The sequence below is a fragment of the Poecilia latipinna genome, unplaced genomic scaffold, assembly GCF_001443285.1.
Source record: "Poecilia latipinna isolate Pla-1442-1.1 unplaced genomic scaffold, P_latipinna-1.0 Scaffold781, whole genome shotgun sequence".
In the NCBI taxonomy this organism is placed as follows: domain Eukaryota; kingdom Metazoa; phylum Chordata; class Actinopteri; order Cyprinodontiformes; family Poeciliidae; genus Poecilia; species Poecilia latipinna.
The window spans coordinates 22,160-36,036 of NW_015113397.1; the positions used below are offsets into that span (position 1 = coordinate 22,160).

General features: G+C 40.3%; 1 protein-coding gene across 4 annotated transcripts in view; it reads right to left on the reverse strand.

Annotated features, from left to right (window-relative positions):
• cdin1 (CDAN1 interacting nuclease 1) overlaps positions 1–13,877 on the reverse strand; it is a 100,024-nt gene that overhangs the window by 12,672 nt on the left and 73,475 nt on the right. For 3 of the 4 annotated variants that reach the window (XM_015046499.1, XM_015046501.1, XM_015046500.1), the window contains one exon: positions 10,669–12,340. The exons of the other annotated variant lie outside the window; for it this stretch is intronic. In XM_015046499.1, coding sequence (XP_014901985.1) covers positions 12,172–12,340 — 169 coding nt within the window. In that variant the 3' untranslated portion in view covers positions 10,669–12,171. Of the gene's footprint in view, positions 1–10,668; positions 12,341–13,877 lie in introns of those variants that run through there. 4 annotated transcript variants of the gene reach the window in all.

A 13,877-nucleotide genomic window follows, 5' to 3' on the forward strand; every position in this document is an offset into this window, starting at 1 on the left:
CCCAAAAATGGCTTGCTCAAGGGGGGCAGTTTTTAGCTTCTGTGTATGTATGCACTCTATGTGTTGTCCTCCTTTTCCCCCTTTTTTTTTTTTTTTTTTTTTTTTTTTTTTTACATTTCAGCAGTTTTCACTCCTCTCGCCATAAGGTGTTTCTATGACTACGTTATGTAGGCCTGCGTGAGCGGGTCAAAGGCGGGGGTCCCTGGGAGAAAAGGGCCGCATTGGGCTGATCATTTATCAATGTCAACCACATAATGATTCTCCCTGCAGTCCCCCTATTGATGAGGATAATTACATTAGCTCAGAGTGACTGATCAATAAAGCCCAGGGAAAATGGTTTATTATAGCAGCACCGAAAAGGCTTTCTAAGAAGGAACTTCTTTTTTTTTTCTTTTGGCTTTTAATAAGAAGCAGGGCTGAGTTGTGCAAGTCAAAGACAAAACATGAGAGAGAAGGAAAAAAAAAAATCAACCGGATACATTTTGTGAATTTGGCTTGAATTTCTTTTTTTTTTCTTTTTCTCAACCCAGTTTTGTACTTCTTTTTATTATGCCTAAAATATATATGTTAAAACAGCATCTTAAATGGAACCTTTTATTTTTTTGCCGGAAACAAAATGCGTTTTGCAGTGTTTTTTTGTTCTTTCAAAATAGGAGAAAAGGTTGATTTCACAGTCACGATAGAGGGAAAATAAATCAACTGGGTAAATTTGATATTGTGAGTTTTGCTTTGAGGCTCTCCAATGTTTATCCTTCCAACAGGCCAAAGGAAAAAAAAATGAATTAGACGTGAAATGGAGCATTTTACTTATCAGCCTGAAGAAAATTTCCCTTGTTGGTATTTTCAAATGGTTGCTGGATGGAGGAAATATAAATCCTCATCTTGTGCGATTATTAATGTAAGTCAAATCAAAATAGAAGAAGCAGAAAGAAATGTTAACCGCAGCAATGTTAATTTTTTGATTTAAATATAATTTTGTTTGTCTTCTAAATGAGAAATAACACATGATCGTAAGAAAGCAACAGAGTATAAAATATAAAAAAATCATCAAATTAAACCAGGCCACAAAAAATAAAAATAAAATTGATTTCTGACTCCCCCTTATCCCATAAAGGCTGTAGCTCTCTTCTTGAGTCCTTTAGGGTGTGTGTGTGTGTGTGTGTGTACGTGTGTGTTAATCGTCAACAACTTACACCCTGCAGGAATGTTGCAAACTCTTTCGCCTTAATTCTCCGCGGTGCCCCGCGCCAGCCCCCATTTACCACTGATGAACGCGTCTGCAGGAGACAGCTCCATTATCTGTTTATCATTTATGATATATATATATATATATTTTTCTCCTTCTCAGACAATGGAGGGAGAAACACGCGTTCACTTGAACGCATGCATGCGTGCATGCACAGCCGTCACTCATTTTTCTCCTCTGGCCTTTTTGCTAATGCATTTTATTCCATTTATTTGTTTTTTCTTTTTGATGCAAATTTTCCATTTTCTTTTTCATTTCCAAGAAGAAACTCTTCAGTACTTAAGCATAGTAGAAAATGATTAAATTACTGCTAACATTTGTAAAAATTGAAAAATCTCCTTTAAACAAGTGGAAAATATTTACAGTTGAGATAAAAAAAAGGCCTTTTGTTGTTGTTATTTTTCATCCTTCAGTTTCAGTCCTTTGCGGACATCAAGGCCTAATCTCCCCCCCTCCCACCCACAAATTCCTAATGATGTTAAAATTACAATTAATCAAATAACATGGCTTCAGGGATTTAGGGTTGGACGCTTGAGATTGCGGCGGCCAGTCCTGAAGCTGCAGAAGAAGAAGAAAAAGAAAAAAAAGAGGGGCAGAATAAATAAAGCGCAATAAAAAGGGAAATAGCCGGAGTTTAGTCAAGCCTTGAGGTATTCAAAGCGTTATTCCAATCAGTTAAGATTTAATTAGGCGAGCCCCGGGCCCACATTTTCTCATTACGTTGCCTTTTTCCCAGCGCCTTGTTACAATGGCCTCCAGCTCGTCAATGTTTGAGCGCTGTTTTTTTTTTTCTTTCTTTCTTTCTTCCGCTGAAATAATCGCGCTTTATGTGGCCGGAGAAGATCACCGCCCCCCCCCACCTCCCACCCCAAACAAATCCAACATTATTCCCATTAGGAGACGAATATATCGATCCCTCTAATTTATGGCTTGTGTTCCTGTAAGTTGATATTCTTATTCTTTAATTTACCTGGGTTATTTTATTTTATTTCATTTATTTTTTTTTGAGAGCTTTGAGAAAAAGAAAGTGGAAATATCTTGCGGGTAGCCGAGGGCAGCACAGTGAGACATTTCACACGGACTGTAAATAACAGGAGAGGACTGAGAGGCTGAGGGACCCGCTCACACTCTGCGGATTTCAGAAAAAGAAGAAAAAATACACACACACACACATATATATATATATATATATATATATATATATATATATATATATATATATATATATATATATATATATATATAAACCCGCTCCAGGCTGTTGATTAATGCGCACATTTGTGAAGGCACGATGCGCGCCTCAGATTCATTAATTAATAACTCCGATCTGATGCTGCTGAAGCAAGAGAGAGGGAGAGACCCCCTCCCCTCCTTAACGCACCCATGGGCGCGCTGTTTTTACATGATGGCGACCCCTTCTGGAGACCAGAGTCCATTTGTTTACAGAAAAAAAATAAACAAAATCAAGAAGGTAATCATGTTTGCACCCCGGTAAATTCATTCATTTCTAAAGTAGTTTTTTTTTTTTTCCTTCTCCACTTCTGAGGCGATGGCTGCAGCGAACGCGCCCCAATCGTCTATATATTTACTCACAGGTATAAAGCTCCTTATGCATGCGTTAGGAGTCCGGGTTGATGGCGAAATCAATAGAGACGGATTGTGGGGTCAATATTATGCTGCGCACCGGGGGGACTTGTTGCCCGACGCCCCCTTTTCCTCTGCGCGTGTGCGGTGTGACACAGAGAGAAATTAGCAATTAATAAGACAGAACCGCAGCATCTCACCCGAATCTCAGTGTTTAGACCGAAGAGACGTGAAAGAGAGAGACGGGGGTGGCTGGGGGGCCCGACTAACTCTGCTGCCATCATTAATCACAGCCCACTTGAAGATTCTGACTCAAAGTATAGAACCGGTAACCATTATCGTCTCGGGTGGCAGTTAAAACCTCTCCTTATTTTTCAAAACAGTGTGATGGCATACAGGTCCATACTGGGGGAAAAAAAAAAAAATGAAGGAAGGAAGAAAACGAAGACAAGCTAAGCAAAAGACTTCTGTCAGAGGGATGAAGACACAGGTGACCCGTTGCAACAACATACTGGTCTGATTGTCTCGGAGTAAAAATAGAAAATGATAGATACAATGATCCGCGTTTGAATTATAAAGTAATGACTATAAATACAATTCTGTGTATTTTCTGCGTTGAATTTCAAGAATACAAAATGAAGATATATTTGAATATGTGTGTGTGTGTGTGTGTGTCTTCCGGGGAACTTAAATATCTTTTTTTTAAAAAAGTGATTATTGAAAACAAAGCCTGTTTATTTGACTTTATTCATTTTTTGCTTTCTTAAATTGATTTTGATTAAACAAATTTCCTTTTTTTTTTAAAAAAAAGAACTTTCTAACATTAATTTCAAAATAATTAACTTATATGTGATTACATATCTGTGATGACTTTATTCATTTGTTTATTCTTCAGTCTTTTGAACATGCCCTCCGCAGGTGCTTTAAGGCGCAGTCGACTTGATGATGTGGAGATTTATGTGAAAGGTTTCCTGCGTGACATTCTGTAATTTATCTGATAAATTCAGCATGTGGGGAATTTCAGCAGAATATGACGAAAAGAAACAGAGAGAGGGAGAGAGGGAGGGAGAGGGAGAGAAACAGCCCTGTGTCCCTGTTAGCAATGGAAGCTTCAGTGATGAAAAGCAAGAACCGGCGTCAAGAACTTTTTTAGCACATCACTACAGCTGCTGGGAATAAATAGTAGCCAACTGAAGAGCAGGAGGAGGAAGGGAAGCTGTGACGTCAGACTATTTGGTTGCCTCTACACAATAAAAGCCCAGTGTGTACCAAACTCACAAGTCCAAGTTTGTTTCTCAACAGGGGGGTGTAAAGTGTTGTCAGTACTCTGATAGCCTTCATCTGGCAGTAATGACAGGCAGCCAGCTCCCTATCTTATCTGCAGGCCAGGTAGGGCCATACCTGGGGGGAACAACTGCTGCGATAAAGAGCGTCCTGGCCAATGGGAAGCCTCTTGTCTGTCTGCGAGGAGTTAATGGAGAACGCCACTGGAGACAGGAAGTCCTCAGAAAGTGAAAAGCACTTTATTGCGCACCTGAATAGCCCGGCATAGGGTTTCTCCTCAAACCCAATGGGAAAAACCACATTACAGTTCCCATACACAGGGTCATTGCAACCCTGCAATGCAGTTCAAGTGATCCATTCCATTTGAATGACAACATCCCATCGCTTCCATTCACTCTTTCCTGTTTTCTGTGACCGGGGTGATGATCCCTGTGGGATTGAGATGTCGTCGCTAAAGCGATGTCCCGAGGTCACGGAACGGCGGGATTCAAAAAGCATCCCTTGAAGTTTGCTTAAAACAAAATGCTGCGTCATCAGTTTGTCACTAACTGACAGTGACTGTCGCTTTCGTGCAGCAACAGGTTAATGGAGCAACAACAATCCACCCTCCGGCAACATGACTTCACCAGGGTTGCCAAAAAAAAAAAAAAAAAAAAAAAAAAGAGCCGTGGTATCGATCCCCTTCACGCTGACCCCCTACCAGCCGCGTGCAGGATGTGTGTTTGGATGGATGTCCACATTTACCTGCGACCAAACATGTCAGAACGTGGTGGGACTGCAGCAATGCTCAAGAAACACAGTTTAGTGTTTTACGGTGAAAATAAGCTGTACGTTTCACAATATGTCCCATTCTTCCTCGTGCTAAAGAAACGATTGTGGCAATCCACCAGCGAAAACCTAAAAATATACCCAAGGAACTTTTCACATAAAACCACTGCTCTAATCCCCTGATTCGCATAATATTTTGCTACCAGTGGCAACAAGTGAATAAAGCACAGAATCACATCACCTCTTTCAAATACGTCCACAATTAAGTCGAGTCCACATACTGGAGAAGTCCTCTGATCTGTGCGATACGATTGCAAAGCTGGATTTATTGCATTAAGAGACATAATCGCGAGGTTTGTTATGACAAAACAGAAGCATGATTCTGACTGAGTGTAGGGCTCACTCGGTGTACGGGGCCAAGCCTGCTATTATCATCTGGATTAGCTGCTCTGATTACGCTTCGGATTCAAGATTTATCCTCGGTGTGAATCAAGCACAATGTGGTTCATGTGTTCCACAACAGATACAGTGATCTCAGTATTAAAAAAAAAAAAAAAATCTGGTTCCTGAAAGCCTCTGCTACGGAACATCAGTGACCAAGCTGCATCAGGCAGAGGTTAGAACATTTCCCAAACTTGGGGAATGTAATAAAAAAAAAAAAAAAAAAAAATTAAATTAAATAATGGAGCACATGGGACAAACCAACCAAAACATGGCTGTTCACATAAACAGAGGCTGTGTAGGCATCTAATGAACACACTGAGGTGTGTAGTTTGGAGACATGGTAGATCTAACTACTTACATTTATTTTCTCATAAGTTTGGACAACGTTCATTAAGCCATCAGTAGACCAGTAGGACCAAGGCCAAACGACGAGCCAAAATTAGTTTGGACTTGAATTTTTGTCTTCTGCCACTTGAAAACCATTTCATCTCTGTTTTCCTCCAAATGTCATGATGCAGTCTCGGTGGCGTCTCTCGCTCCTAGACCCTGCTGGCTCGTACCTGATCCTGTGCATGTTATCAAGCCTTCCTGGCAGCAGGTGATGGCGCGCTTTCTGGGTCACACACCAAATGCCGCCAGAGGGGGTTGACCTTTCTGCTGGTCAGTGCTAAAGCTGGAACCCTCCAACCACAAATCCTCAATTTTCCACCATCCATTTACTGAGATAAATGCTGCAGGAGTACAATGTTTTGTTCCCCCCCCCACACATTTTACCATGTCATGACTACAAACTTCATAGTATGTTAATGGTATGTTATGTTAAAGACATACACAAGTGTCATTTTGAAGTGGGAGGAAAAACATAAATGGTTTTCATCTTCCTCTGTCAAACACTTTTTACTAATTACATGACTTTTAAAGACATTTGGTTGCACTGTATTTTCTTTAGGGGTATCAGAGGAGGCAGAATGCCAATGCATGAAAAAAACAAAAAACAAAAAAAAAACGATTCACTACTTCTTGTTGGTCCATAACATCTAAAAAAATAAAAATAATAATAATAAAAAACCATCTAAGTTTGAGGCTGTGATGTGAAAAGTTCAAGGCATTGTGTCGACATTTGCATTTGTAAATATGAAAACGGGATTTATTTGAAAGAAAGTGCTTTTGGTATCAAACTGGAGTTTTGCTCTCCTGGATTATCTATTAGCAGGAACACGGTCACAATGCGTCTCTTCAACACTCCTTAGGTTCCCACTGGCGAGATGTTTATTTCAACGGGAAAACTACTTTTCACTTGAAGCTCACTCAAATGACTGTTCACTTGAAGCTGTCAAATATGGGCTACTTCAATACGGAGGTCCCGAGGTTCATGTGATGCAACGCCAAATCAACATCACAACTATTGTTTCGGGGGTATTTACATTACAGATTTCATTTCTTCATTTTTAGGCTCTTAGTGATTACAGTGCTTGCTCGGCCCAGCCACTGAGTCAGTGGAAAGTAAACTCTCTTCCCCTTCCCTCCCCCTGCTATTCTGAGTGGATTTATGTGTCATAGTTGTTCAGTTTCCTTTAAACATACCATCTGTCCTCCATCCTGTCAATCAAATCTTCACTGCTTAGCCATTTAAAATTAGCCCCAAGTCTCCCCCCCGCCTCCCGCCACATCTCCCTTTTTCAAAATCTTTCTCACGATCTATTGTTGTTTTTGAAGACCGGGCTCTGATTGCGGGATAAAGCCTCCTAAAAATAAAAAAAAACAAAAACGCTTTGCATCTCTTTCAACTCTGAGCAAAGACTTCTTCCCCCCCCCTCTGCTGTTATTCCATCCAGCAGAAAAAAAAAAAAAAAAAAAAAAAAAAAGAACATTTTTTTAATTTCAATTTGGCTCCGACTCTTTGTGGAGAACTTTTATTTATTTTCACTCCGTGATGTCTCGCTGGCTTGGAGAGGCTGAGAGGATCCCTACTAAAAACACTACGCTGCCCGAGGCAGGAACAGGCCCGAGATCTCTCCACATAAATAACACAGGAGCGTGGAGGCAGCCCATTTGGTGGTCTGCTGCAGGGATAGAACCAAGCCTTCAGTCTGTGGTTTGGTCCTTCTCTTCTCATGCTCAGTGTCTCAGAGGTCTAACAGCTTGACCGTAGAGGCATAAAACAGCAGGATCTAGAGGAGATTGAGCCAAGTTGTACATCTGAGTGGAGAGCAGACTTCCAATAGCCTGCAGGCGTAGGCCAAACAGGGTGAATGCTGTGGACAGCATCAAACTAATCTGACACATGGGAGGCAGAGATTTAAGAATCCGAGGGGGAAAAACAAAAAAATTGAAACATGTTAGTGCAGGAGACTATTTTTGTTCAAATGCAATATCATAACATGCAGGCATTTTTTTGTTTTTTTTGTTTTTTTTGGGGGGGGGGTGTTCAGTCGTACATAGATGATTAAGAGATAAGCTCGCAGACGTTTGTGTTCAGAATGATGGTCTAATGTCACTAACCAGATCAGTCGCTGGTTTTCTACCAGCGACAATCTACTAGAAGGTGCAGTGGAGTAAGAGAAAACCAACAGATGCAAACAGTCATGATATGCATGCTATTAATTTACTGATGGAAACAGATGTGTTATTAGAGGACAAAGGTAGGAAATATTACGCAATCTGGTTGTGGTGAGTTTCTCTGAAAATCTGAGTAAAATATGCCCCAATCTAGAAACCGCCACCTTTTCAAATCCGAGCTTCCACCTCCCAGCAGCTCTTCCCCGTGACTCCCCCCACTCAGCTCCTTCAGACTAGCGGTGGAGCTGAGCATCTGCTGAGCTCATCACGAGCTTGACCCACTTGTCAGTCCATTGCTCCTAAAAACGGCATAATGGAGGAGAATTGTTGTGATGATGTGCTGAAGGCAGAGTGTCAGAGAGAGAAGGGGATTCTTAAGTACACAAAGGCCAATCATAAAGTCAAGTTTCTGTTATGTTCTATATGTACAGCATTTTTGTAAATGAAGGTAAAAGTTACTTGATTGTGCTAGTATAAGACAGTGAATAGGTTACAGTTTAGCCAAATGAGAAAAGGTGCAACATTTTATGGATTGATTAAAGTAAGATTGTGGTGGATGTTTTTTTTTTTCTTAATATCAAAGCATGACATTCATGCGTTTTATGCGTCAGCAGTCTAAGTACATCATCACAATGTCTGAAGAGGACTTGCTCCTCTAATGCCGAAGAGAAAATGCTCTTGAAAAAGGGAGTTTAAAAAAAAAAAAAGACGACGACCAGCATCTTGGTTCCAGACAGGATCAGCCAACCCGATCCCAGAACGTTAACCCAACAAAGAACCCGTAAGGACACATCAAACATGCCGCTCCTGATGCAGAACCGAGAAATGCGGAGGAACTGCGGAATGTAGTTCTGGGCTGGAAAAACTTTTCCATGGTGCCTGAAGGTGGCCCATGAAACAGATGTGAAATGGTGGTTATACAACTAAATACGAGGCTCAGTGATTCATAGAAAGGCTTAATCGTCATATTTAGTAAATCTACGGGTTTATAAAGTGCACAAACAGCATTTTTCTTTCAACATTTTTTCCTCTTTGTGATGTGATTTACATTAGCGTACCATGCTCCTGATAAATTTGTATGTATGGAGATATAAACACAAAAAAAGTGTAATAGGAATAATTAAGCTTTACCTTCTATTTTAGGGACACTACAACAATTTTGAACACAACTTCGTTCATCCAAGCTTTGCTCTCTCTGGATGCTTTCTTCAGATCAACTTTCTCCAGATCCAGGGTGTTTTCATGCTCCAGGAAGCAGCCTCTCCAAACCGACCTTACTTGGAAAGCGCCTAATAGAGTTATTCTTATTGTTGTGACAGGAACAATGAATCTAAAAGTGGTAGGAGTCAGGGGGGCAAAGGAAAACAAAACACACACACACAAAAACACATCTGGCTCTTAAAAATAATTACATGGAAGCTATTTATTTCTATATTTGCATTGACATCATGGAAATCTTGTCAGCTGACTTTGATGCCAGCACTTGCCTTTGAAGTAGTTTTTTTTTTTTTTTTTTTAAAAGCTGTATTTAATGTGCGCAGCCTAATTTATAGGAGCTGACCCTAGCTACTCTTTGTTGCCACAGTCATCTTGGAAAACAATGACAGGAAGGCTTGAAACTTAAGAGGAACTGAATCTGCTGTTTTCCATTTATTCTGCTCTTGTTCAATGGAGATTTTTTTTTTCTTCCTCCTTGTGTAAAATAGCTCTGTTTTTGTGTCCAACAGGAGCCATAAACTGGTGTCTGAGCATACCATGGCCAGGCAATAGGGTTGAGTTTAACTGGACTCATGGGGACAGTTGTTTTGCACCACACGGGTGAGATGGGGTGAGATGGGGTGAGATGGGGTGAGAGGGGGGGGCCATTGCTGAGGCAGCAATGACAGAGGAAGCCATTGCTGCCTGTCGACCCCGTGGTGACCCAGTGGTCTCCTCATGGAGGGATCAAGGCCTAGAAGAGAGCCGGCTGAGGGTTAGAGGTTTAAGGGTAACAAATCAAGCAACACTTTAGGGGTATTTAACCCCCACATACCGTAACTTTCTAACTGCGTGAACAGTTCAATGCCTGCAGAAATAAGAACACTTATTTTTTACTCAGGTTGAGAACTTGCTTTTGAGTGTCAAATTTGACCGTGTAATGATGACTTCAGAATTACTATTGCCTTATTTTGTCGCGAGTTGCGGTTGAGATGAACTTTCAACAGCACAGCAGGTGACATTTGCAAACTACCAACAGAAAACGACGACTTCTCCCGTGCATTTGATCCAATCCTGTAGTTCGAACAAGGGAAAGGAGTTTCCTCTCACATAAGGTCCTTCAACCTTTGATTTCTCTTCCTCCTATCGTTTTGTGTGTGCGCCGTAATGCGGAGAACAGAGACCTCCTGTAGGCAATGCGTTTCTGTCTCTGAAAGCATCACTCAACTTTATGTTCAGGTTCCCAGAGCCCAGCTGTGTGTGTTCCCTCAGCATCTCATGAAGTGTTCTCGAGTTATAAAGACGAGCGACAGACGGTCACTAGATGGTCACCTGACTTTACATGGCAATCAAGCGTTGTGGTTAACTGGCAGGCAGTCACATAACCAAATAGATGATACAAACTTTACACCTGATAAAGGAATTTGGTAAAGGAAATTTATGAATAGTTGGGAAGGAGGGACACAAATTCTAAAATACAAAATGAATGGGTGTAGTTGTCCAAGTGAAGACTGAAATAAAATATCTAAAAAAATAGATTTTTTATGTGTTGATTTAGGAGGCGTCCTTTTACTTCCCCCTTTTTCATGCGTTACATTGTATTGCGTTGTGTGAACCTTGCAAAATAAACTTTCAATGGCTTTGCTCAGAAGACCCAAGTTTGACTTCAGAGTAAATTGAGTCATTCAAATTCTTTTTATTTTTTCCTGGGATTATTTCACATAAACCAATGTTATGCTCATGGGTTGGGTTACCAGTACTAGCCTAAGAATTTTTTAAAAAGTTACGGTTTCAAAGGAATTTACAGTGACATTGTTTCTGTGGTTAAAATAATTTTAATGAGAACAAAAAAGAGAGAAATCTCCGGCTTTTTTGCAGCACAGAGCTTCGCAGCACAGCCCCTCTAATCACCTGTTGCCTGCACACTGCTGCTCAGTTGGCTGAAAGAAATTATACATCTTCCCTACAAACCAGGAGTTAGTTTACATAATATATCATCATTTGCCCCCACAAGTTTTGGAAACACTTTTGGTCCCCCCCAAAAAAGTTAAGTGGAAACTAAAAATGTGCCACTCAGTTATATGCAATATATTTTTGTTCAAACTTCTCACTTGAAGTTAGTAAAGCAATGTTTTTTTCCCTCAAGGTTAAACTTTGAAAACAGATTTTAAAAAGTAGGAACTTTTAATGACTTATAATTAGTCAATGCTAATTAGTAAGATAGCACTACAAAATTTGAAATAATAATAAAAAATGTTCATTCAATTTGCTTTTACGTAAAATCATTTGTATCTCAAACACTACATATGATTCTATTATTTTTGATTTGCAATCAAATTAAAATTATTAGAAGCCGTAGTGCAAATCACTTTGCAAAAGTATCTCCAGTTGCACGACAAAATAATTAGCTGCAGCTATTCTATTATTAACCAAAGAGTTGCCAACTGTATATAGAAGAGTTTTAAAACAATGTACAGAAATAAACATGTATCAAGGGTCACTGTGAGGGCAGCCCTAATCAGAAACGATCCCGTTTAACCCCCTGCAGAGTGACTGAGAGGGCACCGAGTGACGCAGGTGAGAGACAGGCGCCCACCCAGCCCCCAGACCGCACCGCTCTTATCTGCCCGGTGGAACAGAGGCGGAAGGAGTGACAAAGGCCAGGGCTTGGGGTGCGATAAGAGAGGGTCTTGTGTCCTGCCTCGGCCCTGGCTATCCACTGCGAGAGGCCATCCCAGGGCCAGGTGTTGACCGCGAGCCGAATCGGGCTGTGGTCATCGTCAGATATCCAGAACGCTGTTGTGTGTCTGCACGAGAGTTGGCGCAATGAATGGGAGGAAGAAAGACAGATACAGATGGAGAAAGGGGGTCAGGTGGAGTTCAGGGCAGATTCTTGCCAGCTGCATCACGCTGCAGGAAAGCCTAATAGCTTCCGGATCTACAGTAAGAATCTTGCCCTGCATAGTTCAGTGTTCCTGTTCTTCCCACCACCTCGCCGCTCCACGTCTTTTGTTCCTTCCAACAGGACGTCTTCATTTTTGGGGGATTTTTTATTATTTTTTTTTTTCCTCCCCGCTTCTGAACTTCTCTCACTCTTTGTCCTCCTTCTGGCTTTCAGACATTTGCTCCAGCTGGGTGGCGTGACAGAGTGTAATGATGTCTGTAGGGAAACAGTCTTTAAGTAGGATACCTCTGTCCCTCTGGCAGTCCAGCTCTTCTATGAAACCATACCAGTAGATCACAAGGCCTGGGCCAAACCTGGAAAAAAGAAAACAAAAAACAACAAATGTATCATTGCTTTTTTTCCCCCTACAAGAAACATTTAGTCCTATTTATGTCCAATAGTTTTGGTTATTAATTACAGAAATGTCATAGTTAGCCAACATTAATAAAAGATTGATTTGGATCTGCAGGAGCTACGGTGGCTTAAGTATTTGCCTTTAATCGCTATCCAGGCGCCATCACCATCCACACTAAGTGAAAGATGAAAATCTGTCTAGTACAATGAGTCTGAAATAATATTCTGTAAAAACCAGAATATTTAACCAAACCTCTGCCTGTCATCAGGTGCCTTCGGGACATAAAAAGTCAGTTGGAAAATAATAATAATAAAAAAGCCCTAGCTGTCTAAAAGTGATGCACTTTATTACAACGAATATCTTACCAACCAATAAAAATGTATACTGAAGATCTTTTTTATCTTCTTGCATTTTTCAATTCTATAATTTTTTTTTACAAGTGTCTAAGCTGTCATTTATTTTAAGAAATGAGACGTATTTATCTGGGAAACAGTCAATTATTCAGTGTGTTTATTGAAGGTAAGGGCTATAAGTATAGCTCTTACCTGCATCACTTACAGAAATCTGCAAAAAGTATTTCTACCCATAAAGTCATATTACGCCTACAAATCTGGAATTGTATGTGACAGATCAATATGAAATAGTCTATAATTGGTAAGTGTCTAAAACACAATAAAACACAAGCACCTGTTTCAGTATTCACAAACAGGTTCTGAACTAGTTTGGATCTGTACTTTATTATTTTCATCATGTGTTCAGTTTTTTTTTTTGTTTCTTGTAAAACATGAGATGAACATACGTATTTTCTCCCCTAAATTTTCGAAGTACAGTCTTGCATCTGTGCACCTTCATCTCCATACAGTGTGTACATGTGGGGTGTCTTTTTTCATTCTCAAATTTTTGACCCTGCGAAGAACCACGTTGGCTCATGCCGCCAATAAAATAACGTGAAGGTCAAATGTGATGTTCTTTCCCTTCTTAAAACGGTTAAAACAAAATAAATAAAAAAACATGGATCCTTTTCCTTCCACTTCGTTTACTTTAACTTTATTTCCATCACATAAAATCCCAATACAATGCAGTGAAGTCCGTGGCAGTAATGTGACAAAATGTGAAAAAGTTCAAGGCGCAGGAATACTTTTTTTTTTTTTCCAAGACATACATAGATCATACATACTCTTTAAACATTACTGCAATGCATAAAAACATGTTGGCGTTCGACTCTGAGCACTTCACCTCCCTTGTGCAATACCAGATTGCGGGGGCTGACAGAGCTCCAGTCCCAGATACTCCATCCTCAGACAGTTAACAATGCTGTGGAGCCTCTGGAGACCCGGAGAGGAAGCCAGCCAAGGGGCCATGGAGAGCAGTGGAAGTTCAGTTCCAAGGTAAAGTACATAAAACCTTGGACATGTGATCAATCATTCCATGGTGAAATTTTACTTCAACACATGAATTTCTTTTTTTTTTTTTTTTTTTTTTTTTTTTTTTTTTTT